We start from the raw sequence: 17,577 nt of genomic DNA on the forward strand, positions 1-17,577 counted from the left end.
AGCACATAAGCAGGGGGAACAGCAGACAGAGGGAGAAGCAGCCTCCCGCTGAGCAAGGAGTCTCATGCGGGGCTCAATCCCAGGACGCTGGGATCATGACCTGAGCCAAAGGCAGACGTTTAACGGACTGAGCCACCCAGGCCTTCCAAAACTTTTCTGTAACTTAAAATAAAACAGAGGGGCACCTGGGTGACTCAGTGGGTTAAGCATTCAGCTCTTGATTTCGGCTGAGGTCTTGATCTCAGGGCCATGGGATCCAGCCCTATTTTGGGCTCTGCACTCATTAGGGAGTCTGCTTGAGATTCTCTCTCTCCCCCTCTCTCTGCTCCTCCCTGTCCTGCTCTCTCTCTCTCAAATAAATAATCTTTAAGAGAATTAAAACAAATAAAACCACAATGAGATACCACTTCACATTCGTTAAGATAGCTATTATAAAACAAAACAAAACAAAATAGAAAGTAACAAGTGTTGGTGAGGATGTGGAGAAATTAGAACCCTTATGCACTGCTGGTGGGAATGCAAAATACTACTGCCACTATAGAAAATGGCGCAGCAATTCCTCAAAAACTTAAACATAGAATTACCATATCATCCAGCAATTCTGCTCTTGGGTGTCTACTCAGAATAATGAACAACTGAAAGCAGGGACTCGAAGTTATTTGTACAATTATGTTCATGGCAGAATTATTCACAATAGCCAATAGGTGGAAGCAACCCCGGGGCTTCTACATTCATCTACAGATAAATGGATAAACACAAAATGTGGTATATACATGCGATGGAATATTATATATCCTTAAAAAGGAATGAAATTCTGACACTGCTACAACACGAAGTTACCCCGAGAACATTATGCTAAATGAAATAAGCTAGACACGAAATGGCAAATACTATATAATACCACTTATAAAAGATGCCTGGTCAAAATAATAGAGACAGAAAGTAGGCTGTTGATGGGAATGAGGATGGAGAGTTACTATTTAATGGTACAGGGTTTCAGTTTGGGAGGGTGACAAAGTTCTGGGGATGAATGACAGTGACGGTGGCAGAACAGTGGTTAAGCCACAGAATTGTACACTTGAAAATGATTAAAATAAATTTTATGTTAGGTATATTTAACTTAAAAATAGACATTGAAAAAAGACTGGCTTGAACCCAGCCCCTCTGTCCAAAAGAGCTACCAGCCGACTCACCTACCCTCAACGCCCGGCTCACGGGGTCCTCCGGGACCGCCCCTCCCCGCCTCTCCCCGCCTCTCCCCGCCCCCACACCCGGGTCACTGCCCCCGCAGCCCCAGCGAGTCTCGCCGCGCAGGCGCGGAGCTGGGATGGGCGAGCAGAAGGGGGCGTGGCCTCACACTGCGCCTGTGCCGAATTCCAGCTGTAAGTGCTGTGGGGGAAATGATGTCCAGGTTGGGCTCCCCGGCCCGGCGGCAGCGGGGAGGCCTGCACTGCACACGCGCAGACGGAGCAGTCGCGTCAAAAGACGAAGAGAGCGCGCGCTCCGCACGTCCCGCGAGCCCGGCTGCCAGGCGTTCGTCTCCGCCGTGACTCCCGCGGGGCAGGGCTGGCGCGCCCACGTCTGAAGAGCGATGCCCCGGGAGATCATCACCTTGCAGCTGGGCCAGTGCGGCAACCAGAGTGAGCGAGCGAGCGCCGGGACCCTCCAGTTTCCGGTTTTGCCCCTTCGGGTCCTTCCCAGTGCTTGGCATCCTCCAGTCCCCCTTTCCCTGCCATGAACCCCCTGCCCTATTGCGCATGACAAACACGCCCCAGCTGGAGAGCCGCACCTGGGCTGTGACAGCTCCCAGACCAGGTGTCTTGGGTGCAGCCTCTGAGTGTGACAGCCTCTGAGCCTGACTCTGGGCGCCTGAGGCCTTACGACTAGCGACCCAGGCATCTCTCCCCATCCCCCAGTTGGGTTCGAGTTCTGGAAACAGCTGTGCGCCGAGCATGGTATCAGCCCCGAAGGCATCGTGGAGGAGTTCGCCACCGAGGGCACTGACCGCAAGGACGTCTTTTTCTACCAGGTGCCCCCAGCGACTTGGTCAGGGGGTCTGAGGGAAGGGCAGGGGCCTGGTACCGGAAGACCCACTGGGCAGAGGAGCCAGGGCGGGAGGCTTGAGGAGGGAGGGCAGGCAGGAGCCAGAGCTGGGAGGATGGAGGGCTGAGCCTTAGCTCATTGTGCCCCTCTTGCTGGATGCCCCTTGGCAGGCAGACGATGAGCACTACATCCCCAGGGCGGTGCTGCTGGACCTGGAGCCTCGGGTGATCCACTCCATCCTCAACTCCCCCTATGCGAAGCTCTACAACCCAGAGAACATCTACCTGTCGGAACATGGAGGAGGAGCTGGCAACAACTGGGCCAGTGGATTCTCACAGGTATCCCCAAAACCCCTGATGTTCTCTCCCCAGGGCAAGGCAGGCTCAGGCAGCCTGGGGATTTGACTAGACCAGACTGACAATAAATAAGAGACAACGGGATAATCTGACAAGAGGGACAGCCAGGGAGAGGTTTAGGCAGATTGCAAATCATTTGCAAAGTAGCTTTTTTGGGGTTGAGGGTCACGGCTGAGACTCTGCTTGAGGGTGGCAATGGTGTCCCAGGGTAGAGTTCTTGGTGCTGAAAAGAGATACTCCCCAGAACCCTCATCCTGACCCTCCCTCTCATGTCTTTCTCTACAGGGTGAGAAAATCCATGAAGACATTTTTGACATCATAGACCGAGAAGCAGATGGAAGTGACAGCTTAGAGGTGAGGCTCCGCCCCCGCTGAATGGAAAACAAGGCTGAAAAGTGCTGGGGAAAGGTCAGGATGTTCCTGAACAGGCTGTGTGATGGGGGCAATTCTATTAAAAATTAATCTTTTGAGTATCCTATGTGAGGTATCGAGGTAAATAAGGTACAGTACTTGTCCTCAAGGAGATCCTAATCTGGATGGCATCAGCTCCTTAGGCATGAGTCTTCCTTCCCAAGGAGTGTCAGCCTGGATAGACACAGAAGAAGCCTTGAGACATGAGTGTGTTGGGAGTGGGGAATGAGACAAGCCTGGAGCCTCTGCCCCACATCCCTGGAGACTGCCTCTCCATCCCTCCCCATGCAGGGCTTTGTGCTGTGTCACTCCATCGCTGGGGGGACGGGTTCTGGCCTGGGATCCTACCTTCTCGAACGACTGAATGACAGGTAAGCCTGTGTTGGGGGAGAGGGCATTAGCCCTGGTTGCCTGGGTAGGGTCTTTCCTTTTTATTGATTTTTTCTCTTGGACTGGAAGGTCTGGCACTCTCACTTTGAGTCATTGGTAGGAACACAGCCTGGCCATCCAGGGAACGTCTTGGAAGCAAGAACTCCCAGGAGGGGGTTTGCCTAGGGAGAAGAGGGACCTTAAGGGTTTGATGCTTTAGGTTTATTCTTTTTGGCTCCTGGGCTCTGAGCACTCAGTTCTGCCCTTGCCCCGCTTTTGTACCAAGGGCTTGGTGGCACTTGGAAAGGAAAGATCGTGTAAGCTCTAGAGAAGACCAAGATGGGCAGTGATGGGAGTCCTTTCAGTTCACTGTGTCACATTCCCCTTTCTCTCTTCACCCCCAGGTACCCCAAGAAGCTGGTGCAGACGTATTCAGTGTTTCCCAACCAGGATGAAATGAGCGATGTGGTGGTCCAGCCCTACAACTCACTGCTCACACTCAAGAGGTTGACCCAGAACGCAGACTGTGTGGTGAGCACTGGAAAAGGGAGTGGGGGGCTCTGGTCCACCTCCTCAAACCTGTGAGACATGGACACCCTGCCCTTCCCAAGTCCCTGCCTAGAGAAGAGAGGACCAACAAAGCCATTCCCAGTGGCCCAAATTATGAAATGAGTTGACTCCAAGTTGGTTATAGTCCCTTTAGGCAGCAGAACTCTCAAGAACATGTATACTGCCTGATATATGTCCCCATTTAGCCTGTTTAACGCCTACTCATGCTTAAATTCTCAGCCCAAGGGTCACTTTTGTAGTCAGACTTCCCCTGACCACCCATTCAAGGTCAAATTCCTTTGTGCATATTTCAGGCTATAACTATACTTTTCTGTGAGGAGGACAGACCGTGCCTGTTTTATCCCCGATGGTATCTACAGAGCCAGGCACATGCATGGCACGTGGGGATAATCACATTTGTTTACTGGATGATAGAAAAGTGTCTGGTGATGCCCCTGAGACAGTAGTTTCCTTTTTTATGTTAACACACCTACGCCCTGGTTTTGGAGTTTAGAGGGGTCTAAGCTAATAACTTATCTCTCTGCCCCCTTTCTCCTCAAAAAGGTGCCGTGACCCTCTTCTGTCCCCCCCTAGGTGGTGCTGGACAACACAGCCCTGAACCGGATCGCCACAGACCGCCTGCACATCCAGAACCCATCCTTCTCCCAGATCAACCAGCTGGTGAGCCCCCACTCCCGGACTCTCTGGGCTGGAACACCTCCTTGCTGGGGTCCGCCTCGGGAAGGGAACCCCTCTCCCTCCACGGGGCCAAGGCCCACGGCATTCACTCCTGTCTCCAGGTGTCCACCATCATGTCAGCCAGCACCACCACCCTGCGCTACCCCGGCTACATGAACAACGACCTCATCGGCCTCATCGCCTCGCTCATTCCCACTCCTCGACTCCACTTCCTCATGACAGGCTACACCCCGCTCACCACGGACCAGTCGGTAGGAGCAGTCGCGGCAGGCCCTGCCCTCGCCTTTGTGGCCCCCTGCTGCCCCAGGAGCTGCCCCTTGCGGCCCCCAGAGGCTCTGTGCTCCAGGATCGGCATAGACCGTCCAACTCCACACTGACCCACTCTCCTCTCCCCTGTGCCTCTGGCTCCCTCCCTGCAGGGCCCGGGCTCTGTGGCGTCTGCGGATGCTCCCACACAGGGCCATGACCTTGGTCAGCTGAGGAGGACTCAGCCCATAGCAGAGCCTCAGTGTAGACCTGGATCTCGAGACCCTTCCCCAAGAGACCACACTAGCCCGAGTCGGACAGGGCTGAGGCATTGGACGATGGCCTCAGTACAGGCCCGGGCCCTGTGGCCCACTGTCCCCTCAGGTGGCCAGCGTGAGGAAGACCACGGTCCTGGATGTCATGAGGCGGCTGCTGCAGCCCAAGAACGTGATGGTGTCCACGGGCCGGGATCGCCAGACCAACCACTGCTACATCGCCATCCTCAACATCATCCAGGGGGAGGTGGACCCCACCCAGGTAGGTGAGGCCCCTTCGTGCCACCCCCGGGACCCACAGGGGTAGAGGAGAGGCTACCACCACCACTGCTGTGTGCACCCCTCCCCCCAGGTCCACAAGAGTCTGCAGAGGATCCGGGAACGGAAGCTGGCCAACTTCATCCCCTGGGGCCCTGCCAGCATCCAGGTGGCCCTGTCAAGGAAGTCTCCCTACCTGCCTTCGGCCCACCGGGTCAGTGGGCTCATGATGGCCAACCACACCAGCATCTCCTCGGTGAGCCTAATCTCCTGGGCTTCACTGACCAGTCTGTTCCACTAGCCGCTCTTATCATTCTGCCCCATTCCATTCCAGCCCCTTATCTTGCATGGGTTCTTATCCTGGAGATTTCTATCTCTTTCAGCTCTTTGAAAGTTCCTGCCAGCAGTATGACAAGCTGCGGAAACGGGAGGCCTTCCTGGAGCAGTTCCGCAAGGAGGACATCTTCAAGGAGAACTTCGACGAGCTGGACACGTCCAGGGAGGTGGTGCAGGAACTCATCGATGAGTACCACGCAGCCACGAGGCCAGACTACATCTCTTGGGGCACTCAGGAGCAGTGACTTCCTTGCCACCACTTCCCCTGGACAGTAAGCACAGTCCCCATAATGCCTGGTCCCTGTGACATGGATTCCTCTCACCAAAAACCTTTCTAGAATCATCTCCAACCCAGGCGCTGGTCCTACTTCCTCCCTTCTCTGCCCTGACCCTTGATATGCTTGTTATCTCTAATAAAGTGATAAAGCTTTGCTGTGCATATAGTCAGAGTGTGAATATGGGGGGATGACCCATGTTCCCTCCCAGTTCTCAGGCATGTGTCCTTTACCTGCTCTAGCTTCTTACCACTAATCCGGGTGTCAGTGTGGTCACTGTTTCCATTGGCATACCTTGCCTAGAACCAGGCCACTCTACTGGAGTCAGCCCTGAGGGTTACTGAGGTCTGCCCTGTCCTCGGTGCCTGAGCTTCTGCCCCCAGGGTGGATCAGTACTGCCCCAGACTCTTCCACTCAGGGAGTAGGCTGTGGGGGCTAGTGAAGGAGAGCCTGCAGCATACTGAGCAGGTCAGGAAACCTGGGACTCTGGATTCCCAGTGCCCAAGGCTATCAGATCCCTAGGAACGCAACCCAATTCAACCTAGCTTGATAAAGCAGGAACAGAACTCAGGAGTAGGGCTGAACCCATCCTGATAAGGCGTTTATCTGTGCCAGAGAAGCTCTTGGGTCTGATCCTCTCCCAGGCTTCTCTCCATTCCAGACCCAAAGCAGTAGGCACACCGACATGGACCCAACGAGGGCCCAGATGCTGGACACCGGGGTAGGAACTGGGTAGTGCCAGTCTTGATGACTCACTGCCTTCCGGCCTCAGGGACGCCAGGAGGCCACCCCTGTGCTGCTCAATGGAGAAGTGAGTGTGAGTAATTGCCAGCTTCCCAAACTGCCCTGTTGCCTGCCCCACCCAGCACCCTGTGGCAGCCTGCTGGCTAGGAGGAGGTTAAATCCAGAAGGTCAAGGAGGGTGGAGCCCTGTGGTGTCCAGACTCCCCTCAGTGCTGGTAAAAGCTCACAGTGTGGGCGTCACCAGGGGTGGAGCGCTGAGCTATGGGGCTCTAACTGGTCCCACTGACAATACTCCCACAGGAAGGGTTTGTGTAAATAAGGATTTTTTTTCACTTCTCTTCTACAAATAAATTAAGAAACAAACTAGAAAATCGTCGGCACCCATCACAGCCCTTGGGTGTGGGGTGTGCCCTGTCCCTGCAGGGCCAAAAGGGTCCATGGTTCCCTCAAATCTCAGAGCAGTCCAGGTCCAGGCTGGAGGCAGAAGGGAGGTCGTGACCTCTTGGCAGGCTCAGTCCTGCAGCTGCCCCAAACAGCCAGACTGTCCCTGGGGCTCGTCCAGGCCCGGGTGCTGGCTGGGAGGGGAGGTGTCTGGCAGGTCTTGGCATGGAGGAGAAGGGCTGCTGCAAGGCCTCTCAGGGGAGGGATTGGGCAAGTAGGCATTCACCAGCTGCATGATCTCTTCCACCTAAGAGAGGGCAGAGGTCAAAGGGCAGTAGGGTTCACTGGGTTCTCATCCTTTGCCCAGGCTCCTCACCAGGGCCTTCTGAGAGCTGCCCCCCTCCCCGCAACCTTCCCCTCCTCACCACCACGCTCTCCCTCACTCACTATGTGCCAGTCACACTTGTGTCTTTCTGCTTCTCTAAGATGCTGTTGTCATCTCAGAGCCTTACCACCTGTGATAACCTCTACCTGGGATGCTGTTTCCCCAGATCTTCCTGTGGCTAGCCTAAATGTCACTTCTGGTATCCCTTCCTGACTGTCCTACCTAATGCTATGACCCCTTCCAGTCACTTCGTGTCACACCACCCTTCCCTTGGTAGCATCTATTACTGTCTCAGATAGTTTCTGATTCCTTATTTAGTGTCTGACCTCCTGCCCTAATGTAAGCGCCTTGAGCTTATCTTTGATCACTGCTGGATCCCCAGTGACTAGACCTGTACCGGGCTCAGCATTAATAAAATGTTTCTTGACATCCTTTCCCTTCCTTCCTCCTCCCACACCCTCTTCCCACTCACCTGGGGACTCTGCAGGACGAGCTGGCTCTCTCCCACCCTCAGTGCCAGGGTGTGGGGGCCCATTAGCTGGCAGGCGGCCACGTGGCCATAGCTGACACTGTGGATGGGCTCTGTCTCACCCGGCCGGGAGAAGGACATGGCCTTGGCTCCCAAGCCCAGGCATAGCTTCTGTGGAGTGCCCCCACCAGGCTCCTAGGGACAGATGGGTAGAGTCAGGGTGGAAGTAGGGGACCCCGCCGCATTATTTTTGGTGTGGGGAGACAGCGGTGAGCAGGAGTGTCCCGGTCCCCTCTGTGATTCACACAGCATGTGTAGAAGGGCTGACACCTCTGGAGAGGGGAGAGCCCGAGGGCCAGTGACTCCTGGGGTTTGAGAGGGTCAGCTGTGCTGGGTGTGGGGAGTGAGATGACCCACAGCGGGGCCTGTGGCTCTGGGGCAGAGGTGTAGGGCTTGGGCCGCCAGAGTCCCCTCTCCCTTCTCCCCCTCACCGTGCTCAGCTCCAGAACGTCATACCGAGCAGCGCCGAACCCTGGACACTGCGCCGCCAGGGCCAGGTAGGCAGCCATGGCCTCAGCTCGGCCCATGCCCCGTAGCCGCTTCCAGCCGCCCAGCACAGCAGCCGCCGTGCCCGCGCCACCTCCTCCCTCGCGGGCCGCGCTTCCCGCCGGGCCGCCCGCCACGCAGCCGCGCCGGGTCCGCTCCGCCCGCCTCTTGGCCAGGCCCGGGCTCCAGATCGCCCCGGCCAGCAGGGCGGCGGAGGGGGGAGGCCGGGGGACGGGGCGGGGAGGGTCGTCCCGCCGCGGGGCGGAGGGCGGCAGCAGACGGTCCAGGCGCGGCAGGGGCGCCCTCGGGGAGAAGTCTCGGTGCAGGCTCTGCAGACGCAGCGCCGCCAGGGCGCGCAGCGTGTCGTCGGGCGGGGGCGGCCGGCCGCGCAGTAGCAGAGCGTGAGCCTAGGAGGAGGCACCGGGTGTCAGCGCGGGAGTGGCGGCGAACACACCTGGGGGTGCAAAGTCTGACGTCTGGGTTCGAGTAAAGCCTCCCGCGAGGTTGTCATAACGGTTAAATGTGACGGCCCGCAAAGCGAGGGGGTCCAGGCTGGGGGGGTCTTTTGGGGGGCAGTGAACGCTGGAGATGCTCACCTGCTCAAAGAGGAAAGGCAGTTCGTGACCATCTGGGGACAGCCCCTCAGGGTGCAGGGGCCCGTGAAGACGCAGACACAGTCTCCAACCAGAGTCCGGGAAGTCGTCCAGTCCAGCTTCCTCCACCGCCAAACTGCAGGAAAGAGGAGGACTCGATGCCACGCAGAAGAGAGACCCCCTCCAAAGGCGCCGGCCACCGCGGGCGGGGGTGGGGGGGCGGGGCCATGCTGGGGGCGGGGCCAGATGTTTGGGACGCCTGGAAACCCGACAGCAAACCGCCCGCGGGCAGGGCCCTTCGGTGCACCGGCAAACCTGACCGTGCAGGGCCAGTGGCCCGCGCTCGATAAATGTTTGCACAAGGATTGACCGGAGCTGAGAGGCAGATGGGTTACCGGAGAGCGGGGCTGGGGCTGGACATTTACTTCTCAAACCTGGTGAGCACGTCGGCCACGAGAGTACCCCCGGCCAGGGCTCGCTCCTGGGCCCCTCGCTGCTCATACAGCGCGAAAGCGTTGCGGCTCCGGGCCAAGCCCAGCCGTCCCACCAGCTCTCGAGCAACCTGGAGAGGAGGAGGCATGAGGGGAAAATCCAACCGCTCCGGGGTCTTGCCAACTGGCGAACTCTTTCAGGTCTCCCCGTCCCGCCACACACACGCCTTACGCAAATGATGGATCTTAGACGTGGGCAAACCTAGGGCCCAGGCACCAGGACGGCCGGGCATGGGAAGCTGGGAGAACGGGTTGAGGTTTCAGGGGTCTTTTCTGGCCGTACCTCGCCCGCCGTGGTGTGGGAGTCTATGGCCACAGGACAGGCACCAGCCCCGGGACAGTGCACGGTGCATAAGAGCTCCTGCCGTTGGCTCAGCGCGGAAATCTCTGCCAGTGAAGGCACCAGCTCGCGGCCGCGCGTCCGGCCCAGCGCTTTCCTGATGAACCGCGCGTACTCCGCCAGTTCCGTGTCCGGGAGCGCCTGCTCCGTCCTGGGTTAGAGAAAACCCGAGGGTTAGTGTTCAGAGGGCTTTCCCTCTCCCCATCCCTCTCGCCTTCTTATTGTATCGTTTCTTTCCTCTCACGGATTTCCACCCTTCCAACTCTAAATTGCTTGGACCTAGCGACCCGCTCTCTACCCTTGGAGCACTGCGTGGAGCTCAACTACTTTCTAAGGCTCCGACAGCTCTCTCCTAACGGTGCCCTCCCGCTTGCCAAAGTCTCTCCATGATCTTCCACGTTGAAATCCAAAATCCAGCCCCATTCCGCTCTGCAACTTAGAAGTGCTGGCTAGACTGCCTCAGCCCAGAGGAAAAGCAGCCCTTAGCAATTCCTCTGCCTCAAGGGGGGGTGCCTTTTGCAATCCTTCTGCGGGAAAGTGGGATATGATCTCGTAATTCCCACAAAGACCCTGAGCATATTAGCAGCGGTCAAGTCTCTTCCTCTTTCTGGGTCTAAGTTCTCCAATCGCCAATTTGGCAAGGCCTGCCATTCTCTCCCTGGCCTGCAGCTCCCTCCCCTTGTCCTTACCCCAGCCGTCCCCTCTCACCTCTCCAGATGCCCCAGGAGGTGCCCGCGGACAGCTCCCCCCGGCCGGAAGGTGCAGCTCATACAGGTGAGGAGCTGCCAGTACCGAAGGGCAGCGGGGTCTTGGGTAGCTGGGGGCCCGGGGGGGCCTGCGGGGCCCGAGGTCTGCTTAGCCAGCTGCAGGAAGAGCTCGTCGCGGAGCGCGGGCAGGTCCCGGCAGGTTTGGAGCACACCCTGCATCAGGGGCCCGGGGCGCCGCGCCCCCTCCAGCGCCTGCAGCGCCAGGAACAGCCGCACCGCCTCCTCGCGCAAGGGTGCGTAGCCCGGACCTGCGGGAGGGTGGGGGCGGAGGGACGGTTTGGAGAGGGGACACAGAGCTGGGCCCTGAAAGGAAGGCATGAACCAGGGAAAGGTCAGAGGGAGTGTAAAGGGACAGGAGGTGGCAAGGAGGGGAGAGTACGAACGACAGGAAGAGTGAAGGGAAAGCAGTGGTTCCCACAGAGCCTCCCAGGCACCTCCCCCTGGGGAGTCACTGGGGCTGCCCTCTGAGTTAGTTAGCTACAGGAGTTGACTAAAGGACACAGGTTCAAACCCCAGATTCTGCAACTGGGCACTATAAGTCCATCACCATGGGCCAGAAAGCAGGCTGGACTGGGAGTCAAGAAACAAGGGTTCTTCTCCCAGCTCCCCTTAATCTTCTAGTTTTAGGACCCAGACTCATCACTATTCCTTTTAGGGAAGAGGTATAGCCGGATGAGGCCAGCCCATTCTCCCACAGTGCTGGCTTTTCCAGCAGTTGAAAACATAGTATGCCAGGGTCTAAAGAGCATAAAAAAAATAGAGTGTAAAAACTCATGAAGGAATACCAGTAGTCAGAATGAGACCCATAGACAAGGTGGTCAAAGGGGGCATTTTTTCCTGTGCTGGCTTCCCTCTCCTCCACCCTGGGTATCAATCCAGCCAGTGTCCATTCTCAGCCCTTTGAAAAGTGAGGGGCTCAACCCCCTTTGGACTTCTAAGTCCCTGTCAAGTGAGGCATTCAGATTTCCCATCCAAAGGACTGGAGCTGTGCCACCACTCACCTGGGGCGCTGACACCATAGGGCAGGGGCAGGAGTGGAGCATACAAGGCCCCACTGGTGTGCCTCAGGATTGGATTCCGTCGGTAAATAAGGGCCACGGCTTCTGGGTCCCCACAACTCTCCTAGAATCAGGGAAGGAGTCACAAGGATGGAAAAAGGGGCTCCCCACAAACTCAGAAGGCTTCTGGGTCCGCCACCCTCCTCTTTCTCCATGAAGTCCCCTCTGTCACACCTGAATGTCCCTCAGCAGCAGCTGGGTAGGGGTCTCCAGGGGAGCCTTGGAGGCGATCACTTCTCGCAGCGCCAGACCCCAGCGTTCCGCCTCTGCCTGGCGCGGGGAGCAGAGCCTGACGCTGTGCTTCCGGCCAGACACGGTGACTGACCACAGACCTGGGGAAAGAGAGGCCATGGAGGGCAATCAGGGCCGGAAGAGGCCGATAGCAGGGAGGTACAAGAGCCCCCTAGAAGCCTCACCGGTCTCCTTGGGACGGCGCTCCGGGCCGGTCACCGAGCACAAGCTGGTGAGCACGAGGCTCCTGAGGCGCCGCGCCCCCTTCCCGCTGCTACTGAATTGGTCCAGGGAGTCCCGGGTGAGTACGAACCAGGCCCGGCGCGGGGGCAACCAGGGCCGAGCCCCTCCTCCGCGGGGCTCTCCGTACAGCCAACCTGAGGGGAGGGGAGGGAGAAGAGGGGGATGAGCAAGAGAAGACGTTATCCCCTGGAGGGTTGGGATTGGGACTTCCAGAGTGCTTGAGGTGGGTCCCCACCTTTCACGACGACGTCCGGGTCCTCCTCAGGCGGCCCCTTCTCCGGGATGAGGCTCCGCGTCTCCTCCCAGCTCTGCAGCCTGGGCCAGAGGGGAGGGAGGATTGGACGAGGCTGTCCGTCCAGCACCCCGCCTCCAGGGGGCTCCTCAATCGGGGCTCCCCAGACCGCGAGGGGAGCCTGCTCCCGGCCTGGACACCCCTCCCCCAGGCTGTGGGAACCGCTGGGCCGTTCTGACCTCGCACCAGAAATAGCCCAGACCCCCCCTTTCTCCCCGCGCCCCCAGTCGGACCGCCCCCCCCGGGACCCCGGCCAAACCACAGCGTCCGGCGTAAGGCCTCTCCCTTATTGCACAACTGCGGGAGGGCAGACTGCGAGGATTGGGGTCCCGGGAACAGGCTGGGGAGGGGGGCTTCATACCCCAAGACGCAGGGACCGAGCTCACCTGTCTGAGACCTGCGCACTCCTCACCGGCTGAGTCAGCGTCACGTCCAGGGGGCCCTGGGGAAACAGGCGGGGGCAGCCCTCAGGATCAGAGCCGTCATCGCGGGATGCCCGTGGCTTCTGCCCCCAGGACAGCGCTGCTCCGGGAATTGAGGGATCAAGGAGCGGGGTCGTGATCATGAGGGAGAGAGCTGATGCCACGAGGAAGCCCCTTCTGCCAGTCTCTACAGAATAGCCCCAGCTAAGAAGTAGAGGCTCCCGCGTTGTCTCTGTTTCCCTTTGAAGATTTAAATCAGGGCGGGATACGCTGGAAAGAGCACTGTGCAGGGAGTCCAGTGGGGAGACCTGGGTTCTAGTAATAGTCTGACCACTAACTCGAATTACTGGTTGTGGAACCTTCACAGATCCTCTCAGTCTTTGGGCCCTAGCTTCCCCATCTTTGAAAAAAAAGAGGTGGACGAAACTCCTTTTTGTTGGAAGTCACCCCCTCTTCCTCATTTCCTCTTCATTGGCTGGCTCACAGGCAGGTGGTGGGCACAGAGCTGGATGAAGGGAAGTGGGACTCTTTCAGTATAGGGCTTTCTCCAAGAACCTCTTATGCCCTCCCACAGACACTCCTGGGACTTAATGGTAAGCAGAGACCCTCCCCCCTTTGCTGGGGCTCTGGAAGAGCACGCTGAAAAATGGCACACGCTCTCCAGGAGAGGTACAGTTCAGAATTTTGCCCTTCTACCTCCTGCCCTGGAACTTCAACAGGAGAATGGGGCCTGAGAGAGGCCAAAATCCCATCCAGGAGCCAGGTCAGGCAGGAACTGTGCCATCGTCCCATTGCGCCCAGACTGCTAAAGCCAGGAGGGGGAGGTGGGGGAGGGGGGCAGGGACACCTGTCCCCAAGCTCGGGGGAGGGGAGTGGAGGTGGAGCATGAGGGAGGCAATGGCGTGGTTCACCAAGCCGTGGTTCACAGAACTGACCCAGCCCAGGCTGGAAGCTTGGGGACGCCTGGGTCCTGTGCCTTCCTGGGACGCAGACCCACCTTTCTGGAGGGTCCAAGAGGAGTTCTTAGCCACACCGCCGCGGGGGCAGGTGCTGACCACTCTCTTAGTCCAACTCTCCTAATCGCAGTCCCCTGCTTCCCTCCCTCCACCCCCCTCTATATTTATCCGCCCTCCGCCTCCGCCAGGTGCTGGCGCCGGCCCCAGCAGCGCAGCCCGCCCCACCCGGGCACCGAGCCACCGGGCCTGCTGGGGACCCCTGAGCGGGGGATGGGAGCCTGACCCAAGCCATAGCACACGGGAGTCTGGTTGCCGGTGTGCAGGGGAATCCGGAGGGGACCTCAGGGAATGGAGGTCTTCCAGACCAATCGAGCCTCAGTTTCCCCACGGGGAGAGTCCACAAAACCCAGGAGCCAAGTGTCCCTCACCATCCCCTCAGGGATTCCCCAGTAGCCTCACCAGGGAGGGCCGAGAGTTCTGTCTTGAGTGGCAGGGTAATGACGAGGGGTCCTCGAAGAATTGTGGCCCCCAGCTCCCTCTCCGTGGGGTCCCTGCCACGGACCCCAATCTGAGGATGCCTTCTCCCCCTCTCCCAGGTCCCCGCGGCGGGAGCTCCGGCATCTGGCCCCAGCACTCAGCGCTCACGAACTGGGAGCGGAGCGGACCCAGGCGTCCGAGCCGCCCAGCCGGCCTCGCCACATTCCTCGGCGCTGGCGGAGGCGGAAGGAGACGGGATGGGACGCGGGCCCGGCGGGGAAGGGAGAGGCAGGGCCAGGTCGGGCCACGCGTGACGCCTCCCCTGCCTCAGGGCCCCTAGCAGGTGGACAGCGCCCAGCATGCGGCGCGAGGCCCACAGGCACATCCCGAGTAGGGCTGCTCCTTGAGCTCCCGGGGGCTCCTGGCCCCCCAGGCAAAAACCTCTCCCACGTCCCCGTCCGCCCAGAGCACGGCGTTTGGCTGGAGTCTGGAGCAGGATCAGACGTGACGGCCGCTTGTAGTGAGAGGGATTGAGACAAGGCTCCAAACCCCCAGGGACTTACCCTCCCGCCGCCCGCTGGACTCGGGGTCCGCAGCTCAAAGGTCTCCTCGTCCTCGTCCTCGTCCCCGTCCCCGCTAAGCTCGCCGTCCCCGTAGTCCCGGTGCAGAAGAGTAAAGCCTCGACGGCAGCAGAGGAGCCACCACAAACCCCCGGGGAGAGGCATCCGGGCGAGCAGCCGGGGGATGGGGGCGCGGGCAGCCGGGCCGAGCTGCAGGGGGTCGGAGAAACTGGCGGGGCTCCGACCCCAGCGGGGGAATGATGCGGCGGGAGGAGGGGAAGGGAGCGGGGGACTAGGAGGAGGCAGTGTCTGGCGCTGGGCTGCAAGGGGTCGCTTGCTAGAGCCTGCGGGGGGCTCGGTGTCTGGGCCCCCGGAGGGGGAGGGGGAAAGCGTCCAAGGCTGGGTGAGGGGGAGCAATGTCCGGAGCTGGGAAGTAGTGTCCGTTGTAGTGTCCAGCCCTGTGGGGGGCAGTGTCCGGTGCAATGTCCGAGGTGGGCAGTTGTCCAAGCTCCAGGGAGGGTCGTGTCCGGTAGGGTGTCCGGTGGCCGGGGCCCGGGCCGCGCGCGCTGCGCTCCCTGCAGCCCCGGGACTGGCGCGCTAGGGGCGCGAGCACAGCGCCGGGACCCCGCCTCCCCAGCCCCCTCCCCTCCGAGGGCCCCCCCCCTTCCCTCTCTTTCTCTCCTCCCTTCTTTACAGGGCAGGGTGCAGTTTTCGTCACAGTCTCCCCTGCCCAATCACTGTGCCTGGCGCCGGGCGCGGCCACCAATCAGGCCACTGAAACCGCGGCGGGTTGCATCATGTGCCCCTGGCTTGGTGACAGCGGGGAGGAGCTGAGGAATAAAGAGGGAGGGGGCGGTGCGATGTCCGCCACGCCCCCGTCCCCGAGGTCGGACGCGGAGTGCTGGTGATGTCACGGAAGCCCGCCTTCATGCCCTTGTTTTAACTCTTGGCTCACCAACCATTAGATTAAAAACCCTCTCGAGAGGGAGCATTGGAGAACGAAGGGCATGGGGCATAGAGGAAGGCCCCGACTGCTGCTCTCTGAACCCCTGTCTCGTCTCAGGGTCCCTGAGAAAGGAACGATCTTTAGCTACCTGCGCCAGGCACAGCTTTGGAGGCGGCCCTCCGCCCCTGGATGGAGTAGTCCAATTCTTTGGTCTGAGTCACCTCCTTTTTAAGGTGCAGAAGCTGAGACAGAGTCGGGGAAGTGCAGACCCAGGTCGGAAATTAAACCTAATTTGGAGCACACAGCTCACTGAACTTCAGTGGGGAGAGTGATTTAAGATTCAAGGGAATTCTACGGTCTTCGAAGAGAGTGGAGGCCTCTCGGGGAATATAGCCTGAGGTCCTGTGTCTGAAGGGGTTAAGCGAGGCGCTAAACGGACCGGGCGGGGCGGGGCCGCGGACGGGGCGGGGCCAGGGCGACAGCGGGCGCGCGCGTGCGTTGCTGACTCAGCGGCGATTCCCGCGGTCTCCGGTGGAGGGTTCCAGGTTGGCCCCCAGTTGCTGGCTTGTAGGACCTTTGGAGGATCGGCGCCATCTCCGGACCTTCCCTGGATTCTGTCCCCTGGTGGCGGTGGCTTTCGGTCTCTGCCGCCGGAGGCTCTAGGAAGGAAGGCTAGCCCGCGCTGGGCGGGGCGGGACAGGGCGGGGACGTCGGGCCAGCGCCTCCCTTGAGACCTCCCCGTCACGCCCCGCCCTTCTTGCTCCCGGTCCCCAAACTCCAGGCTGGAGTGGTCCGGGCAGCTTTGCTGACCGGATATTAAACTGCAAGAGTTGTCGCACGTGAACACCATCCTGCCTACCGTGCCTGTGTAAAACAAAGACCAAGAATCAATGCGACCGTCAGAGGCCGTCCCGGCTTTGCCCTCGCCCCAGGTGACAGTGGCCAGCACTGAGATTTCCTCGAGACGGAGACATTCGAACCATATACTCTCTTCCCTGTCTGGATCCCAGGCCCTTGCCTGCAGGAAAGTTCTTTCCGATGTCTAACCTCTCTCCTTCCGGCAGGCTCAGCACATTTCCTCTGACCCTGTCCCCAGGGAAGATGGAGAACAGCAGTCACCCCCACCCCCACCACGCCCATGATAACGACTCTGGAAATTTTCAAATTGGCATTCTCTCCTTGGTTTTTCTCCAAGGTGAAAAACTCCGACTCAACTTTTTAAATTACCTTTTTTCCTTTTTTTTTTCCCCCCTGCCACGTGATAATCTAATCCAAGACCCTACCCAAAACTGGAATCTCCTGGGCACTGTCCATACGTACCACCACACCATGCACAGGCACGCACAGTCCCCAACAGCCTTGGCCTGAACGTTGGGGAGGCCAGGAACTCCGTGCTTGCTAAGGCAGCCATTACTGGATAGCACTGTAGTTGTTAGAAAGCTCTTCCTTGTGCTACTTTAAGAGGAACCCCAGCCCTCCCGCCTTGGCAGCTTTCCCACCTCACATCTTGTTCGAAGAGACCAGGTGAAGATGGAGGGAGTGACAGTGCCTAGAGCTTCAGCAGGCTCAGCAGCTCTGCACACCCCCACCCAGACTCTCAGCGCCTTCCACTCGGAACCAAGAGAGTTGAAGGGGGAGGGGGAATGCACCAGTTCTGCCCTGCTACAAATCACTTCCAAGTCGGTGACTCAAAAATAGTAACAGTTGTTGGGTTGCATCTCATTTCCATGTTATCAATTTAATGTGGCAAAGTACAGAAGCAATTCCTTTAGGTCCCTACTCCTTCTCAGTGCCCCCCCCCAACTCCCCTTTCCCACTACCCTCCCTGGAATCCCGCCCTCCCCTCCTTGATCCGCAGCC

General features: G+C 59.2%; 2 protein-coding genes across 4 annotated transcripts; one reads left to right on the plus strand and one right to left on the minus strand.

Moving 5' to 3' along the window:
* Window positions 1–1,355: 1,355 nt before the first annotated feature.
* On the plus strand, window positions 1,356–5,981 carry LOC308357498 (tubulin gamma-2 chain). Its single transcript, XM_080827091.1, has 11 exons — window positions 1,356–1,640; window positions 1,917–2,029; window positions 2,214–2,381; window positions 2,685–2,753; window positions 3,102–3,181; window positions 3,584–3,710; window positions 4,323–4,409; window positions 4,529–4,678; window positions 5,058–5,210; window positions 5,301–5,462; window positions 5,590–5,981. The coding sequence occupies exons 1-11, from the start codon at window positions 1,592–1,594 to the stop codon at window positions 5,785–5,787; spliced, it is 1,356 nt and encodes a 451-aa protein (XP_080683217.1). The 5' UTR covers window positions 1,356–1,591; the 3' UTR covers window positions 5,788–5,981.
* An 887-nt stretch (window positions 5,982–6,868) lies between these two features.
* On the minus strand, window positions 6,869–15,083 carry PLEKHH3 (pleckstrin homology, MyTH4 and FERM domain containing H3). 3 transcript variants are annotated; one of them, XR_013968204.1, is made up of 13 exons: window positions 14,775–15,083; window positions 12,743–12,798; window positions 12,300–12,379; window positions 12,007–12,198; window positions 11,765–11,922; window positions 11,534–11,654; window positions 10,474–10,780; window positions 9,709–9,916; window positions 9,360–9,496; window positions 8,938–9,070; window positions 8,312–8,748; window positions 7,799–7,990; window positions 6,869–7,248 (listed from the first exon to the last, which is right to left on the minus strand). XR_013968204.1 is itself a non-coding variant. In XM_080827072.1 (13 exons), exons 1-13 carry the CDS (start codon window positions 14,934–14,936, stop codon window positions 7,072–7,074), a joined length of 2,376 nt encoding a protein of 791 aa, XP_080683198.1. In that variant the 5' UTR covers window positions 14,937–15,083; the 3' UTR covers window positions 6,869–7,071. The 3 variants fall into 3 exon arrangements, 2 of the variants coding, with proteins under 2 accessions (XP_080683198.1, XP_080683197.1); XM_080827072.1 differs by having other exon boundaries at window positions 8,287–8,748; window positions 9,369–9,496; XM_080827071.1 differs by having other exon boundaries at window positions 8,287–8,748.
* Between the last annotated feature and the right edge of the window lie 2,494 nt (window positions 15,084–17,577).

The sequence above is a fragment of the Martes martes genome (assembly GCF_963455335.1).
Source record: "Martes martes genome assembly, chromosome: 16".
Classification (NCBI taxonomy): domain Eukaryota; kingdom Metazoa; phylum Chordata; class Mammalia; order Carnivora; family Mustelidae; genus Martes; species Martes martes.